At 42.7% G+C, this 26,010-nt stretch overlaps 1 protein-coding gene across 2 annotated transcripts in view; it reads right to left on the bottom strand.

The window, feature by feature from the left end:
- RELN (reelin) overlaps positions 1-26,010 on the bottom strand; it is a 304,253-nt gene that overhangs the window by 30,884 nt on the left and 247,359 nt on the right. For both annotated transcript variants that reach the window (XM_077935775.1, XM_077935774.1), the window contains 11 exons: positions 24,839-25,059; positions 22,790-22,937; positions 16,660-16,918; positions 12,952-13,201; positions 9,432-9,600; positions 7,706-7,846; positions 5,860-6,037; positions 4,589-4,782; positions 2,569-2,825; positions 2,010-2,164; positions 482-696 (listed from right to left, as the gene is read on the bottom strand). In XM_077935775.1, coding sequence (XP_077791901.1) covers positions 482-696; positions 2,010-2,164; positions 2,569-2,825; positions 4,589-4,782; positions 5,860-6,037; positions 7,706-7,846; positions 9,432-9,600; positions 12,952-13,201; positions 16,660-16,918; positions 22,790-22,937; positions 24,839-25,059 — 2,187 coding nt within the window. The remainder of the gene's footprint in view (positions 1-481; positions 697-2,009; positions 2,165-2,568; positions 2,826-4,588; positions 4,783-5,859; positions 6,038-7,705; positions 7,847-9,431; positions 9,601-12,951; positions 13,202-16,659; positions 16,919-22,789; positions 22,938-24,838; positions 25,060-26,010) is intronic.

Here is a 26,010-nt window from a genome sequence, read left to right on the forward strand (position 1 = left end):
CTGTTCCTCTGCAGCTTGTCTGGGCCGAACTGTTGCATGGCTCCCTGCCAGCTGTTCTGTCATCATGCTGCTGTTCACATGGCCACTGCTGCATGATGACAGTCTTACAGTTTAATTATATGGAAAGATAGGAGACTGAAGATAACCTATTACAGTTGAACAGGTTATGTAAATATATGGTTCTCATTCATATGAATTCTGAAATCAGTTTCCCAGTTTCCAAAATAATGGAAACTGTCTAGTCTTGCTTGTGGAACTACTAACTATATTGTTCCTTGTAATGGATGTCTCCATTCCAAATGAACTAGCAACATCAGATGCATAGCACAGAACTGTGGTGCAACAGAGCCATCAAACCCTTAGCTTGATCAGTATTGCTTCTGTGTGGTACTTTGCTACTCTCACAGAAGGAAGGATATGTCTAGAAGACCGATATGGCCACTCTGATAACATCAGTAGCTCAGATATTATTTATACTCACTTTCCTACTAGGCTTTCAGGTAGACGGTAAGTTATTCTTTTCCATCCTTTTGTTGGAAAGAAGACAGATGGCTGTGAAACACTCCCAGAACATTTGGGGTCAGCAGGTAAGCACTGAGGTATTAGGTAGCTCCAACTCACTCCAAAGTCAGTAGAATATTGCACATGGACTTGGTTCTGGGCAATTTTTTCTGAGGTTTTGCAGCCGACAGAAATCTAATATAGTACATGTAAAAAGTGACACACATTTTTGTTCCAGACATCGTTTTTCCCAGCAAGAAAAATAATAGTGAGGTTTTCATGTAAATTTATAGCAGAGTATTATTATCTGTTGGGGACGTGGGTGGCGCTGTGGGTAAAACCTCAGCGCCTAGGACTTGCCGATTGCATGGTCGGCGGTTCGAATCCCCGCGGCGGGGTGAGCTCCCGTCATTCGGTCCCAGCTCCTGCCCACCTAGCAGTTCAAAAGCACTCTTAAGTGCAAGTAGATAAATAGGTACCGCTTTATAGCGGGAAGGTAAACGGCGTTTCCGTGTGCTGCGCTGGTTGCCAGTACGCCAGAGCAGCTTCGTCACGCTGGCCACGTGACCCGGAAGTGTCTCCGGACAGCGCTGGCCCCCGGCCTCTTAAGTGAGATGGGCGCACAACCCTAGAGTCGGACACGACTGGCCCGTACAGGCAGGGGTACCTTTACCTTTACCTTTACCTTATTATTATCTGTTAGACTGATTGGGGGAAATCAGAGGTGCACGAAGGATTGCCCAGAATTTTATTGCATGCCAATGAAAGGACAAAAAGAGAAACCTTGATCTTCTGACTTATCCAGTCAGTGTCTTATCAAGTTATCAGGCTTCCTTTCATGCTAGTCTCATTAATTATACAACTATCTGCTTAAGATGCGGCGTTCTTGGTGTAGTTGAGCTCTGTCGCTGTACCTGCAAGTGAGATTTTCCAGCTCAGTGATAAGCAAGCTGTAAAAGATCAGTTTCTTTGTGGAAGACAAGACCTGATTTTTGTAAGAGATTTACAACTATAGAGGCTGAGGAGGAAACTACATGTAGCCCTATTAATGTTTTCGGGGGAGGCATCATTAAACTGGCCACTTTTATTTTGAAAGTAAAGCAGCTACAGGGCTCTCATTCTGAACCTACTCCCAGTCTGGATTGGGGTGCCATGCCAGTTTCCTCCCCAAAATCATCAAGCCCCCTCTTTCTGTTTGCTGCTGAAGGTGCTACATTCAGAGTCAAATAGTAGTCAAGTGAGGGAGAGATTTTTAACAGGAAACTGACTGGGGCCCTGATCCAGATAAGGAGCATGTTAGTGCCCAGTAAGGAAGAACCATCTGTCACCTACCAGCAAGAAACACAAAAACACATGGAAAGTGTTGGCACAACAGAATAAATTTAAATTGTTAAAAGTGTGTTAATCAGGGCTTTTTTTCTTCCTAGGGGGGAGTTCTGGTGAGTTCCAGCTGAAAAAAGCCCTGGTGTTAATGTAAATCTCTGAAGGCTTTAGAAAGCGGTGTTTACCTTGAACTGCATAATCCAGTTCTCTGTAGGAGTTAAATCGTGGGTGATAGCATAAACTTCTCTGCCATCATGGCTACCACACATCATGACGCCATCAGGAGACTCGCAGAATCTTTCAATTGAACAGTCGTCATGGAACAGCCAGTGCTCATTCACTGAAGAAAATAATATTCATACCAATGTTTTAAAACTGCAGTTTTCGATAATTAAAAATACTGATGGTGTTAAGTGCTGAAAACAGTTACTGGATTATTAAATCATTATTGGGTTATAATAGAAGAATGATTTGTTTCATTCAAATGCAGAAACACTATTCTCATACATTATTGCAATACTTTTTAAAAAATGTATGGCTTTACCTATGCCTTGTTCTACGGTTACCATTTTTTTTTACAGCACTCCTCTTTCTTTTTAACCACTGCATGGGTGGAGGAAATTCAATGGCTGAAGCTTTTCCTACTATTCAATTGCCATGTTGGGAAATGCTTCTCCAGGTAAATTCATGCTTGTCACAGAGAAGAAAAAATAATAACATGGACAACACTGGTTTTCGTCCTACCTGTTGTTCTGTCTTCCATGAACATATCAAAAGCGATCCTGCCGGTGGGTCCTGCGTCTGCGGGAGAGCGTTCGTGCTGCGGCAGTGGCGCACTGCTAAACGTGTCCAACATCACAGTTCTCTGGTCAGCTGAGCCTGATATCAGCACATTGTCAATAGCCCAGTCACTCTGATCCAGACCATCATGCTTGGGCTGCCACCAGCGAAAACGGGTCCCCACCTCTTGGGCACCAGGAGGAAGGAGAATGTTCACAAAGCTGAAAAACAGCAAGAGAGAGCCTGTGAAAATTTACACTGAAAACTTGAGAATTACCCAAAGATCAGAAGTACAGTTAAATGACTCAATATAGGTCTACAGTGTTTGTTTGTGTGATGATTACCTATAAGGTCAATGCTCCTCTTAGGATAAACATTACAACATTTTACTTGTTGGATTACCATAATGAAGATTTAAATCCTGGGTTAGCATTCATTGCAGGACAGGGGATCCATCTAACCCCCCCCCCCCCCGCACCTCGCTGACACTCTTTGTAATACAGGAATTCTACATCCTTATGCATAGTGCTTTCTTATGTAAATGTAGTTATATAGTTATTATTATTCAAATTTACATGACAATGGGTTTTTTTTATCAGTTATAATAAATCCTTTGTTTTGCTATCACAAAGGGAAAGGAATGTTTCAACCAATCAGTTGGTTGCAAATGGCATGAAAACCAGATATGCAGTTATGCAGGATGACAGCATGTCCCACTGAGATGAATAAGAGTGACTAGTAGCACCTTTGCTGGAGAGCCTTTGCAGACCTGATGGCCTCCACATTTTTTGGACTGCAACTCTCATCAGCTCTCATGACTGCTGGCAGGGGCTGATGGGAGCTGCATTCTCAGAAGATATTGAGGGCACCTGATTTATGAAAGCAGCCATAGGTTATGGCAACTCCCTAATGTTTCTCTACCACAATATATAGAGAGGAATGTTCAGTTAGCTCCACCTCATTATAAAGTCTGCATAACAGTCACTAAGAATCTTTTAGCATCCGCATATACCTTGCCAAGAGTCATAATGGACAACAAAGCACCAACATGCAATAAAGCAGTTTGTTTATCCACAAGCATGTGATGTTGACTGTGAAAATAAGGGAATGACCTTAAACATCATGAGGGTTGAAAAATGGTAAGAAGAGGGCAATGGGAAGTTGCAAGCAGTGGCGGACTTGGGGCTTTAAAATTTCAGCAGGCCAGTCCACTGTCCCTCAGACCTTGTGGGTGGCCAGACTATATTTTGGGTGGAAATGAATGAATTCCTATGCCCCACAAATAACCCAGAGATGCATTTTAAATAAAAGCACACATTCTACTCATATAAAAACATTCCTGGACTGCCTGCAGGCCGGATTTAGAAGGCAACTGGGCCAGATCCTGCCCCCAGGCCTTAGTTTGCCTACCCATGCTCTAACTGTTATCCATCCTGTTAAAGAGTGGGTAGACATAGCAGACAACGCGGCGATTTCTCCAAAGCAGCTCTTTATTTGTAAGCTGGAACAGAACTGAACTGAAGGGTTCAGTCAGCCTGCTTATATAGAGCTCCAGTGCAACGTAACTGTAACAACTTTCTGTAACTATCCAGTCACTGAACGTCACTTTCGATCCCTTATTTGCATATGTGGACCGGAACTATCTACAGCACCCCCCTGCTGGCCCAGGGTGATAACTTCAGTACATAACACCTCCTACTGAAACAAAGAAGCTCTCAGAGCTTCCGAGAGAGGGGCCTGAGGAGGAAAACACTACAGGGAATGACCATTTTGTGCGTGACCAAGACACATGCGACCGCCCACACACACACACACACACTGCTTTTAGACCAAGAAGAAGGTGGAATCTGGCAAGAACAGGGGTGGAACAGGATTATACACATTCCGCTGATGAATGCAATGACCCGAAATACAACCAACAGGGAGTTGCCTGTATTTATAATCAAAACAGGTTTTGCATGAGCAACAGGAATATACTTATTACCCAGGCTTGCTGAACTGGTCATAAAAAATGTCCATTAAGAGGGTCCATGTGATGCCACCATTCACAGAGTACTCCAGGAGAACTCCTTGGTTACGACTGTTGGGAGTTATCAGACATCCGTACATGAAATAGAACTGGATGAATTCTGCATTAGTTAAGTTTAGATCCACTGTAACTAGCAAGCGGCTGCAAGCCTTGAAAAAGAAAAAGAAACCATTATGGCTGCAAAGGAAATAATGGCAACAATAACAACAACTATATGATTTATTTCCCACTTCAAAATAATAACAACCCAAAACTACTTTTTTAAAAAACAACAACACAACACAAAACCAATTAGTCTTTTCATGGAGCAGGCCCAGAATCCAAAAAATCACACTCCCAAATAGAGGGGGCATTTATGTTGTAGCCCAGTAGCAGAAATTGCACTGAAAAGTGGATTGTCTCTTCAGCATTAGAATCTACTGCACTGAAAATAACAACCCAGTGCCCACTACAGAGTTCTCTTCTCCCATAAACATGTCTTTTGCTCTCTCTGAATCCTAAATCACATAACCAAATAAACCTTTAAGTGTAAAATGGCAATGGCTGTCAGTTAGAAATATATAAACACAGATAGCGATACTAATTATTTTATCACAAATGGTTGCACTGTGCTTCTAAAATGGTTTGTCTGGAACTCAGTAGTAAATGGTAAATATGTTTAAGATGGGAATAGCTTTGTGTAAGATAGATTTCCAAAAGATTCCCCCCCCCCCCATGGACACATAGGAACAAGTCTGCAAAAATGCCTATTTAGCTTTGTAGTGAAAAGAACTGCCAGTAGTTTCAATTTTGAGAGCTTGCATGATTTAAAAATTCTACTTTTCTACTTTGAGGCCTTCAATAGCAACATGCATAAAAAATTGTTACAAATAAAATGCTTGCTTGTTTGGACCAGTGATACTAGTTTAGAACAGGTCTGTTCACCCAACAGGATTCCCCTTCCTCCCGCATGCTCCATGCCACCTAAATATGCTCAGAAGATTTGGGGAAACTCCAAGAACAGGTTTAGGAGATGCACAGAGCATGCAGCGGGAGGAGAGGGGGGGGGGAAGTGTGGTTGCATGACTAGACCTCACTTCTGTGTGAATATAATACTTAGCACTACACTAAATCCCACTCCTCTATTTCCAAGTTGCTTGTAACTCCAAGGCTCTGCTTTCCATTTGCTTCTCTTTGGGGTATGTTTCAGAATTATATAAAAAAAGCTCAGTACAGCAGGTACCAACCCCGCTAAAATGAAGTGCCATTCCAGAAGCTACAGCTCCACAGACAGTGCTCAGTTTTCCACCATTGACGGTTAGCCAATTCTGATTGGAAGGGGCCCGGTTGAAGTTGTCTTTAAGCTGAGTGGGAAGAGGTATCTCTGGCTCATCACAGTACAGCCCACCCCAGTTTTCATCACACCTGTAAGTGATAGCAAAAAAAGAGAATTTAGCTGGTAAGGCACTCTGCATTCCATGATTTCTTCAGAATGCTTTTGATCCATTCTGCAGCACTAGGAGTTCCCTTGCCTCATCTACAAGCATGGTTGGAGAACTCACACAACTCTCTCTTTCTGTACTTTAAACATGAAACACTAATTATGCGAAGTCTAATTCATAATAATACTATAATAATACTATGAATTGCCTTAATTCATAACAATACATTGCAGGGAAAATTCATTATTTTGAAGGCTCTTGGTTTTAATATTACTCAGTTTACTAGATAGCCAGTAACTAACAAACACAGTACATAAAGTCTAAGCAAATAGTTTTAGGGCAGCCAGCAGTTTCTAGATGGAGTACCAAACAGATGCCTTCCTCCTTCCAATGACAGTACCTCCCAAATACCAATGGGCATTTGCTTAAATCCCTCCAAATGCACCGTTCCTTATTTTCCTTCTCACGTTGCCATTAGGATCTCTTGCCTAATTTTGGTCCCCTTTCTAGAGACTCCTTTCTTGCTTCCCTGATGCAAGTTCACAAAGGTAGCAAAGCAGAAGGAGTAATATTCCTTCCACGTGCAGCAAAATAGGCATCCCTTTACAAAACGGTGACATGGGCCACTGATTAGGCTGGTCCTGGCTCGCTTTCCTTCTTAAAAAAAAAACTTAAAAAAGGAAGAAAGAGAAATTGTATTCAGAAAGAAAACAAATCCCTTTTCTTACTTATTTTAAACCACAAGCTAGAATCCTAATTAGAATCCACATCAATGTCTAGGATTGGCAGGTTTGATCTGAAGTTTCAGAGCTTCAGCTCCTTTCTCAAGGTCTTGACATGAATTAGTACATGCTCAAGGTAAGGGGACAGAATTTAGGGGGGGGGGGGACTTATGTTCTGCCCAGCTTGAGATCTTTTCTTCTTTGCTCTCCCCACTCCATGTCTACCACATTCCATCTCTGAGGCACCAAATACAACCAGACTCCTCCCTCGAGCTGCCAAGTGCCATCTTCTGCCCTTATCAGGGGCCATTAGGCTCTGCCCCTTCCCACCAGGCTCCTTACTCTAACGCATGAGTTACCAGGCCACTCCTCCCCATGTCTTATAGTCTGGCAACCCTGGCACCATCTCTCTGAAAAGAGCGCCTGTCGGGATGCTGTCAGCGGCTCCCGGCTGGTTGCCCAGGAAGGTATAAAGACAAGGAAAAGTTTCTTACAGTCCTTTGTAATTTCAGTCTTTACAGAAAGATGCTATAGAACCCAGCCTCTTGGATAATGGCGTTGTCCCCAGTGAATCTCCACCCCCCTGTCTCTCTCACTTCATCACCACCTCCTCCTCTATGGGTGCCGCTAAGTGCCCTCTGCCTTCGAGCTCTTTGCTCTCCTACTTTTAAGGCTCACCGGGTTCTGGGAGATGGTGGGTCTGGAATGCTTTCTAATGGCAATGTGTCAGCCAGCTGCTGCTCTGGCACTCGCATTATTTCCCAACTCCCCCCCCCCCCATCTGCCTCTGAGCTGTAACCTCCCACAAACCCGTTGTAAATCTATACTGTCGTCCTCTTCCTCCTCCCAGGAAGGGTCAGGATGGGGGGGGGGCGGTCTCCACCATTCCTCCTCCTCCTCTGCCCAGTCCCTGACAGCGCCATACTTACATGCAATTCCCTTGAGTGCACCTCCCATGTCCACTGCACATGTCTATACAGCCATCACCTATGTAGACGTTGTCTATGGCCCATGTTTGCTGCTTGTCAAATGGAGCCGGCTGGTGCCAGCGGAAACGGGTTGCCTGGGACCTTTGAGAAAGGTGGAGAGATATGAAACAAATGCTTCTAGAGCCACACTTCCGCTTGCCCCATGCTTTCTATTTTTTTTATAATAATTTTTATTAAGTTTTACAATTTTGTATTCAACACAATCATCATTGTCACCAAAAGAGTATGTAAGTCCCAAACTTCCCTCAACTTCCTCTTCTGGTTCTTTAGATATTTGCTTCTCCTGCCTATTTTATTCTACCTTAATTTTGCATTCTTTTAGCTAAATATTATTACATTCTAATCATTTTTATACCATCTTTTTTCAAATTACCTCTTACACTTTGTTATATTTCCAATTATTGCATCTAAACTTTTATACTTGTTTTCTCAGATGAGTTTACTCAAACCCTGCTAGTGAGTCCACTTCTTTACAGTATTTCTGTAAATACACCATATACAGTTCCCAGTCCTTTTTAAAGTCTCTATTGTCCTTTTCTCTAGGTTTTTCAGTGAGCTTTGCCATTTTAGCGTATTCCATCATTTTTGCTTGCATTCTTCTTTCTTTGGTGTCTTGTCTTCTTTCCATTTTTGGGCTAGTAATATCCTAACTGCTGTTGTAGCATACATAGATAGTTTCTTCCACTCTTTTGGCAAGTCTTGACCTATAACGCCTAGCAAAAAGGCTTCTGGTCTTTTAACAAACGTTGCCTTAAACATTTTTTTTCATTTCATTATAAAGCATTTCCCAATAGCTTTTGATTACTTTACAATTCCACCACATGTGATAAAACACGCCTTCTTGCCCCGTGCTTTCTAGATAGGGGTCTGAGTGGTTCTGCGTTTGCCCCACAGCTTTCCCATGAAAAACACACTCTTTACCGTTGAATCGGAACAAACAGCAATCCATGGAAAACTTGATTGCTGATGGTTCCGATTCAGTGGGAAGCCACAGGTTTTCCTGGGGAGAAGGCGAGGGAGCTAATGGGGGTGTGGATGAGCCGTTAGCCAGCTTCATCTTTAGAGAACTCCATTTACCAACCAGCTGAATGCATGCTTGCAAAAACTGATCAGTAGATGGCAGCATTAAACTTCAAGCTAAGCTTGTCTTTTCGAGTGAAAGATACAACTGTTAAACAGATTTCAGTCTTTTTATTTATTTATTGCATTGCTATCCCACACCTAAGAAATTACTGAGGTGGCAGAGAAGCATTTGCTGGGGAAAAGATAATCCTGGAGGTAAAGAGAAAAGGTTTGATAATGCTATACTTAAAAATGTAGGCCACATTTTATCATATTTTATGGATATTGACCAACATCTCTCAAAGTGGGGATTTCCAGAGTGCACTCTCTACAGAAAACTTTTGTTTCAAATGAACAACAACTGGCCACATCAAATTTCTCAGGTCTCTCATTTATGGTGGGGCAACTGGTGTCAGTTCAAGTGAGCTGAGAGATTTCAGAGATTGGCTTGACCAAGTTCACACTAATGAGATAAGGAAATTGATACTGAACAATAGCAATGGCCCCATTTTTATTTGCATTTATCTACCACAGAAATGCATTAAGAACACAATACAAAACCTGTAAGGTCACATATTTTAAGGATATGCCAAAGACAATTTACCTGGTGTAAGGAGGAAGTGGCAAAACAATCCTTGTCCATTTATTGAATGTATCTGATACCAAAATCCTCTGGAGATGGTATGTACTGCATTCAACGTTCGTTGGAAGGCAGTCTCTCATTACTGGGTGCCATGTCAGACCAAGATCAACAGAATACTCTAGTTCAATAGCTAAAAAGGTTAAAATGAGTTGAATTGTTAAGACAATGGTATCATCAAACTCACTGACAACAGTATAATATCAAAGTGTATTGCCAATCAAACATTTCCTGTTTTGTGTAGGGGTTTGGATTACACAGTGGTACCTTGGTTTAAGAACAGCTTAGTTTATGAACAACTTGGATTAAGAAGGCTGCAAACGCGGAAGTAGGTGTTTTGGTTTGTGAACTTTGCCTTGGAATAAGAACATGTTCCGCTTCTTGTTGAGTTTGTTCCATTTGCAAATTGAGTCCCCCGCTGCTATGGGAAAGCACGCCTTGGTTTAAGAACACTTTGGTTTAAAAACAGACTTCCGGAATGGATTAAGTTCGAAAAACCAAGGTACCACTGTATGGTCTGTAGCCTATGATGAGCACCGTATTGCTTTTAAAGGAATGCACATTTAGATATGATGCCCATAAAATTTTATGTTATGGGAGTGCCATACTAAAATGAATGAATGAATGAATGCACACAGGTGTACAGTGCATTGAAAGAAATGCAATGCAAACAGGCAACCTGCAGTGGAATGGGATATGCATCTGAACACACAAGATGGAATCAATATCTATTTAATGGTATGCTGAGAGATGTATTGTCACTGAGAACTAGTGGGATGTCATGGTTAAGAGTGTACACTGTTATAGCACACATTCTTGGCTCAAATTTCCACCCAGTCACAAGTTCCCAAGGTGGGCTTAGGCAAGTCACAATGACCTCAGCTTCAGCCCTCCTCTACCCCTGCCACTTGAAGTTCATAATACTGGCCTATCTCACATGGCTATTGTGAGGATTACTGTGATAGCATAAGTGGAGGAGTCTGAAAAGATTAGTCACAATGAGCAAAGAGAGAGAGAGAGACAGCAGTATCTCTTTACAAATTGCCTCCATCTTCTAAACTTTACTTGAAGGAGTTTGCTCACACATTTATGCACACCTCTTAATTCTTCATCAGTTGATTCCTTAACACTTGACGATTAGCAGCTGAATGCATGAACTGACTCTCTTGAAAAGCCCCGCGTTAAGTGTCACTGTAGCAAAACTTTCTCTGTTTAGTCAGTGATGGCTCATTCGCACATGCATCGTTTGCTCTTGCAATCGCAAGGGGATGAACATCAATGTGCTAGCCAGCCCAATCCAACTTGTCAGTTTTAGATGTATTATCTAATCTTGATTCTAACACCTTGGTTTCAGTTGTATATACTTATACAATAATATAATAGTATAACTCAGGGGTCTGCAACCCGCAGCTCCGGAGCCGCATGTGGCTCTTTTACACCTTTGCCGCGGCTCCGGGGTAGATACTAGCGAGGGGAGGAGGCGCATTGTGCGCCCCGACACTCCCGACTGTGGCGGGCGCTGTACTGGCTGTGACGTCGCATGGGGGCGGTGCGTGCGTTAGTCACGCACCGTCCCGACGTCACCTTCCCGGTTTTGCGGCTCCCAGTTTTTTTTCCTTCGGAAACGGGTCCAAGTGGCTCTTTTTGTCTTAAAAGTTGCAGACCCCTGGTATAACTTATCTGGGAGTAAATCTTATTAAACTCAAAAGAATTTAGGAGCAATCCAGTGTTGCTAGGAATGGGTGGTTTAGGTTTCAGCAGGTCTCTTTCTGCTGAGCCCTGCTGGGGGGGGGGGGGTGAGGGCCTCTGCCACTGCATTAGTCTCTTGCCCAAGGCACAGGCTCTTTTGGAGCTACCATGATTATGGTAGCCAGAGCAAGGCATTGAAATAAGACCAGGAGGGCTTGGGCTGTGGCAGTGGCCAAGTGACTCCCAGGGAAGAGTTAGAATTGCTCTGACCTTTGTGAGACATGCATAGGTTTGCACTGTTAACTGCTGAACAGACAAAGAAAAAATTCCAATCCCTAGTCATATAACTAACAGACCAGCTACAATTTTGTGTCTGAAGCCTTAAAATGTACCACAGACAACTTACGTGTACAAATTATTATTATGTGTTGATTTCTTTTTTTTTTAAAAAAAGGTACATCATTTTTATATTATTTTGTTTTTATCAGCATATTGCTCTATGACTATGGCTGTCCTGGTTAATACAACTCCATCATAATAATGGTTGGCCGAACTAAAAGTGGGGGAAACCTAGTCATATAACTAACAGATCAGTTACAGCACTCTTAACATTAACAGAATTGTAATGAACTGTGATTCCAAACTGAAGCATAATGATTATGTTTTGGGGCCCCTAGTTAATTTCCAGACTTAAATATCTTCATTACTTATAAGCAAATTGGTTAATCTACTTTAGGGATTTTCTTTAAGCCTAATTTCCATTTTATACACAGAATCTGAAGTAATTGCCTGCAGTTAGTTGACATACATGATTAAACCTTCCTTTGGTCTAAGTTAAATCAGCTGTATGTAAATGTTACTTTGTTCCAATTTTTAAAGGTGCAAACAAGATCTAAGGTAGGAGTTTGGTCTCTGGGGTTGCAGGAACCATAACAGTTTAACGCATGACACACCATATAATGCAACATTATATGGAACCAAAGTCAGAACAAGAGATTCAGGCTGGAAATGTCAAGATGCTTTGTCCTAAATTTGTACAACTCAGAATAAAGAACAGCCTCCTGTTCCAGTAACGGGCACTGCTGGGTAAGTTCTGGTGTATACACACAGTTCACACATCCATAAGATCTTCCTGATTACTTTAAAGGATGGGTTCACATGTGTACCACTGAAGTGTATGGGAAAGCTGCTGAGCTGATGTGTGTGGCTCAAGCTCTGGACTGGAATGTAAGGAAACAGGAATAATAGGAACTGTACGTGTCTGACTATTTGGTCACGGTTGTGGGTGTTCAGCACACCTGAGACAGACACACCACACTGTGCATGTTCACAGTGCCTTGCTTCTGCATACCAGTTGCTGGAAATAACAATTTGGGAGAATGTTGTTGCATTCAGGGCCTGCTTGTGAGCTTCCCATAGACATCTGCTTGGTCACTGTGAGGACAGGATGTCAAAGTGGGCTGATCCAGCAGGGCTCTTTTTCTGTTATTATGTAAGGACAGTGCTTCCAGGCATGCATTTTAAATTTCAGCTCTATTCATGAGCCAGAAAACCCAGCGAGTGAGTGGGCCCTTATTTTCCACCAATAACTGGGATCTATAAACTTTCAGTATACACAAACCACAGATGGGAGACTTCCAAATATGCCAAGACAGAAACAACAAATCACAGCTCTCTGGTGGGAAGGCCTGTTTTAGATTCTGTATCTTTCATTGGAGAGCTGAATGAAGAACAATAAGCAACGACAGCAGAGAAGGCTGGCAAGTATGTTAATAGGAAATGCAGAAGCCTTTACCATAGCAGGAGTCGGTGACGGAGCAAGAAGCTGCGAAGTCCAGCTGAAGGAAAGAATCCTCATTGACAGCAATGTCAGTGGTGACAACATAGCGAGTGCTCGCTTTCTCAATGAAGACCAGGGCATCCCCAGTAGAACCACACACTGGCATTTTTGTTCCTCCAGGGTGGAGGAGCCATTTCTTGCTATCCAGGGTACTGAAATCATCTTCTAAGACTGTGTTGCCAGAGATGTTTCCGCCAATAAGGATCTGGAACACAAATGCAAGGGTTTGCTTACTTTTAAAAAGTTGAAACAGATGCTGAAAAAGCAGGGGCTTCTTTACTTTTCTTTCCAAGCACGCCTAAGTCACTGCTGATTAACACAGGGGCTACTGACACTTATAGTCAATACTTCCTGATTGTTGTCAGCCCACACTGAATGCATGATGAGGCCACCAACAAAGCTCTACAACACACAGGTTATGAGCTGGCCCCTTCAGTCAAATGACTGGTTAGAAGCTTTTGGTGTGGCATGATCAGAAATGGGGTGGTGTTGGTGGAAATAGCGTGGCTCCAAGATCCCCCCCCCCACCAGAGCAGGCATGTTGATGTCAGCTGTTGAAAAGCCAGTGTAACTGATGGATCTGCCTTGCTTTGGCAAGTGAATGAGCTGATAATGAAGCTTTCAAGTTTCACGGTTGTTTGTGGCAAATTAGCATGGAACGAGAAAAGCAATCAAGCAATTGTACTTCTCTGCAATATTGTTTTGCACTTCTAATTAAAAGCTGAAGGTTGCATTGCACCTGACTGAAGATTTATTGTGGAAGCTCAAGGTGTTTTACAAGTTGAACCTGCAATGGTCAGAAGGAAGCACCACTGAGTTCAATGGAGTTTATCTCAGGGAACTATGCACAGGACTGGAGTAACGCCACATGGTTGATCAGGGATGTGAAATCAGCCCAATTCTTATGTGCGAACCACTACGCCACTCTTTGCCACATCAGCTGCCTAAATGTTTTGGTTCTCTGGTCTGTTGTGATGATCTTGTGCCCTTCAAAATTTACTACTATACCACTGAGCATGAGGAACATAGTAGAATGCTCAGATGACCAGAACCCGCCCTATCATTAGGCAGAGTGAGGCAACCACATCAGCAGCAGAACTGGGAGGCAGCCTCCTAGCTGGTCCTCCTGAGCCCACTAGCTAAACCTTTCTCTCCCGGAGGACCTTCCTCCTGTTTTGCACACCTATAACTGCCCTGTGATGTTCAGGTGCAGTGGAGAATGCTATCCTGTTGCCAGTGCTAAAATATTCTACAGCCAGACCTTCTGATCGGCAAGTCCTAGGCTCTGTGGTTTAACCCACAGCGCCACCCACGTCCTCCCACAGCGCCACCCGCGTGGTGGAGGTACACAGGTGTAGACTCAGATGGTTTTCACATGTGGGAGAGGATGTTTCAAGATTAAGAATGACTTACCTAAGGTAAGAGAAGTTATTAAGATACACTGATTCTTAACGTGTCCCTGTAAGAAGTAACCTATTGGCTTGGACACATAAAAGATGTGGAAAAGGAAAGCTGTCAAGAATTGATTACAGGTATGTAGGGACGCGAGTGGCGCTGTGGGTTAAACCACAGAGCCTAAGACTTGCTGATCAGAAGGTCGGCGGTTCGAATCCCCACAACGGGGTGAGCTCCCGTTGCTCGGTCCCAGCTCCTGCCAACCTAGCAGTTCGAAAACACATCAAAGTGCAAGTAGATAAGTAGGTACCACTCCGGCGGGAAGGTAAATGGCATTTCTGTACGCTGCTCTGGTTCGCCAGAAGCGGCTTAGTCATGCTGGCCACATGACCCGGAAGCTGTATGCCGGCTCCCTCAGCCAATAAAGCGAGATGAGCGCCGCAACCCCAGAGTCATCTGCGACTGGACCTAATGGTCAGGGATCACTTTACCTTTACCTTTCTAATCGTACCTGCAAGGATTGAACTTGTAAAACACTGAACCCTTAGTTGAGGGAGAGCTTTAAAAGGTCTGGAATTTGTGTAATAATAATAATAATAATAATAATAATAATAATAATAATAATAATAATGGCTTGGTTCCTATGTTAAGTGAATGGAAAGAAGGTTATGAAAAGAAAGTTTCCCACCCCCCTTTCCCCCTTGCAACCACCCTGAACCCCTAAATGCCTCTGCCTGCTCCCCCTGGACAATTTCGGATGAAGTGATTCCACTCTCTGCCAACAGGTCTCTGAATGCTTGAAAATTATTCATAAATGTTACTTGTTCTTACTGATATAACATAGTCATAAGTGTACTCTTACCATTGCTCGAATCTTCACCAATAGTTAGGGTATTAAATAAACAGCAGGCACTGCATTGTTGCTGTGAGACTTAAATAATATCTAGTTTGTCCCCCCCCCCCCCCCCCCGGCCAAACTTAAAATTAATTATTTATATTTCTTCTAAATTCAGTTTAATACTGTTTACTTTGCCAATAGCTAATTAACAATGAGTAACAATGAACTTCTGAGCAACACTCTTTTCCCTTTAAGCAAAGAAAACAAAATTACGTCTTGTGTTCTTGGCATTTGTTTCTACCATAAATTTCATATCCAAATATCTGAGACCATTAACCAGAGGCAGACAACTCAAAATTAAAGTCACAATATATAAAATATTGAAAAGGATTCCGGGCCCTACGCAACAGGCTCAGAGATTCACCCCTCATTCTCGTAAATCTTTTATGGAGATTTACATGACAAAGACTATGGACTATGGTTAGCTCACACAATCCCAATTCACATTTGTATATTGAGAATGTGCACTCAGCTAAATTCATTATCGAACACCTGTTGGTGGGGATTTTTATTTATTTATTTTATTTGTATACCATTTAATCACAGTCATCTCTAAACAGTGGTCCACCCTCTCCCACAAAATGTTTATTGAATCGGCAGATTGACAGCACTCTGCCCATTGTCCTCTTTGGTGCTGTACACAGTCCAAATAAATGGGGAATATAAACACAGCCCCAGGCATGGGACCAGCTCTGACCAGCACCATTTTGAACTCCTTCTTACACAGCAGAAGATCTGGGCCTGACAGCTTTTTGATCACCTCGCTGGAATGGGCCCAACGACTCTGGAGAAACAGTTCTTTTAACAACAACAAACTTTACATTTGAGTCACGTTCGCTGTGATCAAAAGTTTTAAATGCATCCAGAAAAGACTGTTTAAAATATATGTTCCTCTTGGTTAGTGGAAAGCAAAAGTTTGTGACTTCTTAAGGGAGAACACATGCTCTGCATGCAGAAGGTCTCAGGTTCATGGTCTGAGATCTCTTATTAAAAGGATCTTCAAGAACAGGGTTAGAAAAGACCCCTGCCCGCATCTTTGGAAAACTGTTGCCGGTCAGAGGAGACAATGCCCTGGCTCTCCTCCTGACTCAAATTCTTCCTTTCTGCCTCACACCCCATATTTTCCTTGCTTTCACCAGCCAACTATTTAGCAGAGGGGCATGAAAATGTACGATATGACAGGACAAAGGGTAAAGTTTTACTACACATTAGTGTACGAGTAAATTAACTCGATACAGAGCATTCTTCCCTCCCAGCAGCTCCATGTTTCTCATGAAGTGAAGTTCTGCTAATCATGTAAAGTAGGGAAAGTACAGGGAACAGTATTCAATCAAAGGTACTTACTTTCCTGAATAGAAAGGGTTACATACCTGATCAATGACCCACGGGCTGTAAAAATGTCCGTTCTCAGATGGTTGCCACCAACGCAGACGACTGGAGGCAGAACGAGCTTTTAAGGGGATTTCTAGGGCAATGTACCGTCCTACGTTGCTCGAGTTGCTGAAGAGAAACTCCTGCAGAAGATTCCATGTGAGGCCTCCATTGAGAGAATACTGTAGCAAAACAGGCTGGCTTCTGGGATCTGGTGCTGCCTTGCCGCATCCCAGCCTCATGAAGAATTGCACAAACCTATAACATTGGTACAAATGACAACAACAAAATAATAACAACAAGGAAGAAGGTGTCATAAATCAAAGACAAGATGAAGAAGCTTGTCTTACTACCATGAAGGAATCTGCAGCTCTAGCCTCATGATAGAGAGCTGGATTTTGTTTTAAGTACAGAAAACAAATATTCCGTAGTGGGAGCCCAGCACTGGTTTGAGACAACTTGAATTGGGATTTAATAGAAGTTGCATGGCACCCTCTTTTTAGGTCACCATTTTTAGTACAGTACTCTGTTGTGATGATGATGCATTTGGCTTATAGGCTGAAGGGGCATCACAGAGCGGAACAAAGCTATTTATTTATCCTCCAGGCATCAGCATGCAATTGATAGACAGATTTATTTATATAATGCAGATCCCAGTACATTTGATCCTGCATTCAAATTTTCACAATTTTAAGCTCAGAAGCCTAGATTATGAAGACAAAAATTCAGCCTTAGGCTATAGTCATTTGTTTTATTAATACAAGGGAGAAAATAAAAACCTCAGGCTTCTCAGGATTTGGGACCTGCAAAAGCACAACCTTTTAAAACACAAGAAGTGATTACACATTGTGAGTGTTTGTGTGCGTGTGTGTAATATTACTAAAAGATTTATGGAATTACTCTGCACTGAAACCAGAAACTTACAGTACTATTTCATTAAATACGGAGGCTGATTCTAAGAGAAACAACCCAGAAGCATACTCCACTTTGATATGCACTCTTAGATTAAGTGTACCAGATATTAAAGCCTCAGCGCCTAGGACTTGCCGATCGAAAGGTTGGCGGTTCGAATCCCCGCGGCGGGGTGCGCTCCCGTAGTTCTGTCCCAGTGCCTGCCTACCTAGCAGTTCGAAAGCACCTCCGGGTGCAAGTAGATAAATAGGGACCGCTTACTAGCGGGAAGGTAAACGGCGTTCCGTGTGCTGCGCTGGCTCGCCAGATGCAGCTTGTCACGCTGGCCACGTGACCCGGAAGTGTCTGCAGACAGCGCTGGCTCCTGGCCTTTAGAGTGAGATGAGCGCACAACCCTAGAGTCTGTCCAGGCTGGCCCGTATGGGCAGGGGTACCTTTACCTTTACCTTTTATCAGATATTTCGCTTTCTCGTTACAGCTGATCCCCTCCTTGGAGTGAATTACACTTTCCACCTTAACCGCAGCTTCATCTTTAACTGTAGTTAAGACTAGTAAGGTTCTATCTTATCAAGGCTTTGCTAAATAGCTTCAAATCCTGTGCCCTGGTTGGCTAATCATAGAACTGTAGAGTTGGAAGGAGCCCCAAGTTTCATCCAGCCCAGCCCCTGAAATGCAGGCATCTCAGCTAAAGCATCCATGACAAGCGCTTAAAAACCTCCAAGGAAGGAGAGTCCAATACATGCTGAGGGAGTCCGTTCCACTGTTGAACAGTTCTTATTGTCAGAAAATTCTTCCTGGTGTATCTTTAACTGTATCCTAATGTACCCTTTAATTGTAGTTAAGGGGGAATTTGCTGGAATGGGATGGCAAGAGACCTTTTGGGCTTTTGTGTGTGTGTGTGTGTGTGTGTGTGCTTACTGCACATACATCTTTCTTCTCTCAAGATCATGGATTCAGGCTGCCATTGTACCCATGCACACAGATACAAAAGCCCTCATTTTTGTGTGTTCTCTCTTATAAAAAGCTCCCTGTATGGAGGAAACAAGAAGATCAAACGGGAAGGTTCTCGTCCCACCACCCGCTGCTATGCTAGTTTTCAGTTGACAGGGAGTTGTGCTTTATTTTATTCTTACTGGTGCATGAACATTTAAAAACATGACCCTCCACTTTCAGCCTGAATTTGCAGTCAATTCTACCATCTCCAGATATTCCCTCTGCATTCGGCTGAGTCTATAAACCACCTATTTGCTAATTTCCATATACATTGCCTAGGTAGGTGCAATGAGTTTTCATGTTTATCTCATGTTAGATTTTCCATGTGGTTCGCAAGGCTGAATGTTTGCTGTTTATTGTTGTGGTGCACATAGTTACAGCTGCCTTTACCCAAGCACCTCATTTCTTTGAGAACAATGGCTAACAATTTCGTTCTTATATCCTATCTCTCTATCTATGCTTTGTGGGTAAATGGGCTTCCAGAGGGATTTGCTGTACAAGGGGAATGCCAAGAAACCGACATACTAATAAGTCAATGAATTCAAGTACTCAGGTATATTGTTAGTTCTTATCACTAACGTTGTTCTTCAGAACACGGAGCATTTCAAGCATCCTGTTCCAAAGAAACCTATTATCAATGCCGTAAAACAACACTGGGGAGCTATGTGTTGTAGCCCATCAGCTGCAATGGACTAGATTTATTGCAGGCAAGACCAGGAAATTTGTCCTCATATTTACACAGTACTTCAGAGAAGGCAAGACAAGTCTCTTTTAACAAGCTTCATGCACCGCTTGTTACCTTCCTTCCATTTTCATTGTTGATGACAAAGTAAAAAAGGTTTCAAAATAAATGTTTATTAGTCTAGCAACTTTCTACAACAGCTTTTCAAATGGAATCTAAGGTACAATTCTGCACTGTGTCATGTGCTTAAACACAACTGGAAATAAAGAGCCAAATGTGGGGGGTGGGGATTTTTTATTATTATATTGAGTTTATGGCCTGCTTTATCCTGAAGGTTCATTTTGCTATCCTTTGGTAACATAAAATAAAACAGAGTGATGTCCTTGGCTTATCCCAGCCATTAAATATCTGCTCTTACAGAACTGTCTCATGCCAGTCCTGAAATACGCTTAGCTTTGGGGAACAGTCATAGCTTTAGTGGTAGAACACAAGCCTTGCACGTTACCAGGTTCAACCCCTGACGTCTCAGAAAGACCTTTGCCTGAGACCTTGGAGAGCTCCTGCCAGTCAAAACTGATACTGGGTCAGAGACATCAACAGTCAGGCTATATCAGGCAGCTACATACGTTCACCTTGCAGACCTCTAGGGAAGTTTCTGAAAACCAAAGCAAGTAGCTTGTTTTCTTAATCTGGATTCAAACCTGGTATGTGGGTAACACTGTTGAAAGGACCTTCTTGGCTGATGTAATCCCTGCCAGGCTGAAATTTGTAAACTGAGCTCAAACTGGGTTTTTAAGGTCATGATCAGCACTTTGGATTGTTTTCACAAAGCTATATTAAAAGCCAGTGCAGACTCTGGTGACTGGGGGCGGCCGCCGAGACCATATAACACCGGTCTTGAAAGACCTACATTGGCTCCCAGTACGTTTCCGAGCACAATTCAAAGTGTTGGTGCTGACCTTTAAAGCCCTAAACGGCCTCGGTCCAGTATATCTGAAGGAGCGTCTCCTCCCCCATCGTTCTGCCCGGACACTGAGGTCCAGCTCCGACGCCCTCCCACCAGATGTCAAAGCGATAAACATCTACCTGACATTCAGAAGACATCTGAAGGCAGCCCTGTTCAGGGAAGTTTTTAATATGTGAAATTTTAGTGTATCTTTCATCTTTGTTGGAAGCCGCCCAGAGTGGCTGGGGTACAAATAATAAATTATTATCATTATTATTATTATTATGAACGGAAATGTAATACGCTCCCAGAAGCATTACCCTTCAGTGAAGTGATCTGCTTTGTCTTGCACCAGCTGCAGCCTCTGAACAGTCTTCAAAGGAACCCCTATCAAGAGCATGTGAAAGTAGTCTGGCCTAAAACTCAAAGAGATGTGAGGACTAGTTTCCAGATCCTAATCTGAGAGGAAATGTTGCTGTTTTATTGGGGTGCATGCATCGCATCACCCCACACTCAAGAATACTGGGAACTGTAGTTTGTTAAAGGTGTTGGGAATTATAGTTAAGGGGTAAACTACAGTCCTTAAGATTCAGAAAGGGTAGCCAAAATGTACTTAAAAGGTGTGGTGTATATGCAGTATACAGTGCAACCTAAATTTGCTGGTTATGTGACTGAAACCCACTTGAAAATGGTGACAATCTAGATATTTTATGGTAATATGGAAAAAATTGAAGGTAACATATGGTAACCTATAAGGCATGTTTAGAGTAGCTTCCATCCAGTTTTTATTACAAAGCATAGCTCTCACTATTTGGGGCTGTTTTACTTCTTTTATATCCATGTAGTATGGAATGAACAAGGGACGCGGGTGGTGCTGTGGGTTAAACCACAGAGCCTAGGACTTGCCGATCAGAAGGTCAGCGGTTCGAATCCCCGCGACAGGGTGAGCTCCCGTTGCTCTGTCCCTGTTCCTGCCAACCCAGCAGTTCGAAAGCACGTCAAAGTGCGAGTGGATAAATAGGTACCACTCTGGCGGGAAGGTAAACGGCGTTTCCGTGCGCTGCTCTGGTTCGCCAGAAGCGGCTTAGTCATGCTGGCCACGTGACCCGGAAGCTGTACGCCGGCTCCCTCGGCCAATGAAGCGAGATGAGCGCCGCAACCCCAGAGTCTGTCATGACTGGACCTAATGGTCAGGGGTCCATTTACCTTTAGTATGGAATGAATATTCTATTGGTCTGTGACTTAGTAGGAGTCAATTCATAAGTCCAAAGGAAAACAGAAAATTAAAAAGAAGGGCAGGATAATAGACTAAGAGCCACCCTGTGCTTTGTAAACAAATGTTTCCTTTCAAACTTGCTTACGTTCTTTTCCTGACTTAATTTTTGGACATAGTCTCTTTCAACAAATAAGTTCTAAGCAGGTCCAAAATGACAATACTTTAACTTTAAAATGGGTGTTTTTAAATAGCTCTACCCGAATTAACTGGTGACAGCTTGATTAAATTCTGTCAGTGAATTATTGTAAACAAATGCCTGCAATTCAAGGCAAGCTTCAGATATTACAGAAAACAGAATGATGAATGCAAAGTTACTCTGGTAATCAACACTGCAGTTCCAACAATGATTCATAGTGGAGCTTCCTATTAACAGAGCACTTAGTATGCAATATATTTCAGTGTGATGGGATTAATATGCTATTTATCAAGGCAAATGTCCTAGGCAAGATGCTGACATCCTAATCTTGCAGACCACATTTTGGTGCATTCATCAAAGACTCGCCTTAAATGGCAATGATTGAGGTTACTATCAAAATCATACGAAGGGCAGAGATGGCACAAGGCATTTTGGTGCCTAAGGCAGAAAATGCAAATGGCATTCCACTTACCCAACGGTCTGTGGTGGCAGAAATGTAATAATAAATTTTAAAACTATACTTTGCAGCCCTTTAATAGTACCCCAATATATATTGCTTGGTCAGGCTGTCTCACCCTGCTAAAGGTAAAGGTACCCCTGCCCGTGCGGGCCAGTCTTGACAGACTCTAGGGTTGTGTGCCCATCTCACTCTATAGGCCGGGAGCCAGCGCTGTCTGGAGACACTTCTGGGTCACGTGGCCAGCATGACAAGCTGCATCTGGCGCAGCACACGGAACGATCGGCAAGCCCTAGGCGCTGAGGCTTTTACCCACAGCGCCACCCGCGTCCCTCACCCTGCTACATAGTGTCAAATCACCCGACTCATCAGTGGGTAGATTTTACTGGACAACATTAATCCTGAAATTTATAGGGGGATAGGCTCTGAGTGACAGCACTTGGGTGCTAAACTCTCTATGGATTGACTTCCAGAATTCTACTGCAACCATGTCATCTTTGGTTGGTGGGGTTACATGCTAAAACTTAAGGAACACAGAATGCATTGCTGGGGATAGAACTCAAAGTGGGGTGGGCATTTCTTTTTTGGGGGGGGTATGACTCGGTCCAAAATGCGTCTCAAATGAGTCCACATTAATGCATCTAGCATAAGAGAAGTACACAACACTCTTCAGCCACAAATACTCGACTGTCTCAATGAAAATTTGTAGACATTAAAAAAAGGTTACCTGGCTTGTGACAAATCCAGATCTCTTGTCATCAACATGCGCAAGCCTTCTTCGTTAAAGAACAGATTGTTTCCTCCAGACAGGACCCCACATTTCCTGGATGGTTTTCCACCACTCACCAACAAAAATCTATCAGATTCCAGCTGACCTGAGTGGAAGGGACACAGTTATTTAGGATTTACCCTGTGGCATTTCAGTTAAGTGAGAAATGACTAATAAATCATCATTTGTAAAGTGGGGGGGGGGGGAATAGTACAAGCACTTTTCAACCATAACATCCTTCCCAGAAACCACCAGAAAAGCAACATTAAATAAAATACACAACCATAGCTTATGATTTTCAGCTTCCAGAAATTGCACTCCAATACATGTATACTCAGATGTAAGCGCGACTCAGTTGAATGGGACTTACTCCTAGGTAAGGAGGTACAGGAGTGAAACCTCTACATATAAATTCACACAACCCCCCCCCCCCAGATATTTGCAGGGGGAGTGATGGAGGGAATTTTGCAGGGATAATCTCCCAGTCTATATTTCAGATTTGGATAGTGTCTTCCATGAGGAATGAACTGGGGGTGCATTCAGTTATATGTAGCTAGGTGGACTGAGTTACACTGGCATAGCCCTAGCTGAGTCCCTTCTGCCTATTCACTTATCTTGGTGGTTCTTAGGTTTGGATTGCACTGTTAACTCGCACACAGAGCACACCCATTGAACTCAATGGGCAAAGCTAACTTAGAATCATAGAACTGCAGAGTTGGAAGGGACCCCAAGGTTCATCTAGTTGGGACCCCCTGCAATGCAGGAATCTCAACTAAATCTTACATGGCAGATGGCCACCCAACCTCTGCTTAAGATCTCCGAAGGCACCATCTCTCGTGAGAGTCTGTTCCACTGTCGGACAGCTCATTTAAGTGGATTTATTCCGAGCATGATGTTGTTGAATATAACACTAATATGTATATCTTATAGTTGAGAGAGTAACCTCATGAATTAACAGTACAATACTGGGAGGAGCCCTGAGAAAGCTGATATAACACAAAAAAGGGAATGTGCTGAGAAGTGAGGAGGTAGTTAGATAATAACGGAGAAACATTGTGGCAGCAACTCTGCCACAATTAAGCGCTTGTTGAGTTTCGTTGAGTTTCAATAGGAGAGATTTGAACATGCATAGTTTTGTAAAAAGGAAACCACTTCAGAGCCAAAGTAATAATTCCAATTTCAAATGTCAGTGCAAAAGTGCCGCTCTGCCAACTCTACCAAGGCACTCTGAGTAAGCTGTTTTTCTGCCGCTGCCATGTAAACATAGCAAGTGGGCAGCTTTCTTCAGGGAATGTAGCGTAGCCTAATGGTTGAGAACAATTTGAGAAAAACTTGACAGGGTAATTCTATTCTGTTTGGAAGTCTGTTTTGGGCAGCTGTTGGGGCTGAATTAGCTGGTTCCACTTCTGAAAAAAGGCTTGCAGGAGCACTTGTGTGGCCAGGATTTGTTGACAGTGAGGGCCTGCCCTTTATAATCTAAAAAAGCATGCAAATTAAGATACTTGGGCTTTCTTTTAAGAGTGTACGCTTTCACTTTGAGAACTCATTCCCAAGTTACTTTCCTAATGAATTAAAACATAATCAAACATATAACACAAGGCAGAACAGATGCCATTCCCTGCCAGCCAAGAGACGCTGTTGGAATTTGTCTCCAAGCACATTTGAACTTCCCTTCATTTGCCTAACTCTCTGGAAAGGTGAGTTTCTTGGCTGATATCTTCCCTGACATCTTCTTACCAGCTGTTGGGAAGAAAGGAAGCCACCTATTTGCTTGTTCAGTGGAAAGCAACAGAGAGGATGGGAAGGGAACTTGAGCTGGTGCAGGATACGTGCACAGGAGTGGCAGGATCTAACTAGAACGCAACGTAGAGTATCTCACTGAAGTAAATGGGACTAAAGTGTGCCAAGAAACTAAGAAGAAGTTGACTTTAACAAACTTTAAATGGTTTGAGGGCACAAAATATTACAAAAAAAGTCCAAACATAATAATGTCAAACAGAGAGGTACCTTCAAAGTCATCCTTCAGAAAGTCAGGATTCTTGGTGCTTATTCTACAGGTTGGTCCGGAATAGCCAGGATCACAGATGCACTTTGTCCCATTGACACAGCTGCCATGACCATTACACATCTCCTCACACTGTGGCCCAATATACACATTGTCAATGGCCCAGGTCACAGGTTGAGACGCAGCAGGATAAAATCCCTGGTACCATCTGAACCTCACTAATCTGAAAGAAAGCAGTGCCTTTTATATTAGCTGCTCTTCTACTGCATTACGTACATTTATGTAAAGTCTAAAATACGCTTTTATGGCACAGAGTATTGGTAGGCAAAGCAAAGCTTGTGGGATGTATCCAGCCTGCCATATCCATCCTACAGCCCACCTAACCATGTGTTGATACCTTGCTTGAAATTGCAATATAAAAACCACGAAATACATCATACAATTAAGAATAAAAACAAACCAATAATTCCCACGTTTTGAGGCCTGGTTGAAGAGGAATGTTTTTTGCCTGGCGCCTAAAGGTGTATAATGAAGGCGCCAGCCGAACCTCCCTGGTGAGAGCATGCCACAAACAGGGAGCCACTGCAGAAAAGGCCCTGTTCTCGTGTTGGAACTAATGACACCAGCCAGGCACCCTCAATGTATTGTTTTAGAAGTCTGCTAAAAACTTATTCATTTCAAAAAGGCTTCCAAGACATATAATTTAGGTTTTGGTAGTTGTTTTTAAAAGTTTTACTGATCTTACCAGTTTCATTGCTAATCACCATATTTTTCCATGTAAAATATTTTCCATGTAGGGTTCCCCCCTAAAAATAATGTCAAAAATTAGGGGCCGTCTTATACACGGATATATCTCCCCCCACTTTCTTAAATCTGAGTCCCCCAAAATAGGGGGGTGTCTTATAGATGGAAAAATATGGTATCTTATGTCTATTTCTTTTTTTGTGTGAAATTTAGCTGTGTTTTATTAATAGTTTTTTTATGTACACCACTCAGAGTTGCGTGACTAAATAGTGTATCAAACCTTCTGAATAAATAAGTACTGCAAAACAAAAAAAAAAAAAACTATTCTGCATCCATGCTGAAGTGCAGGCAAATAAGTTACGTGCCAGAGAATGGTCTTCATCTGGGTCTCTTCTCCAGAAGGATTACTCAAGGAGTATAGAAATGCTTT

This window comes from Podarcis muralis, chromosome 10 (genome assembly GCF_964188315.1).
Source record: "Podarcis muralis chromosome 10, rPodMur119.hap1.1, whole genome shotgun sequence".
In the NCBI taxonomy this organism is placed as follows: domain Eukaryota; kingdom Metazoa; phylum Chordata; class Lepidosauria; order Squamata; family Lacertidae; genus Podarcis; species Podarcis muralis.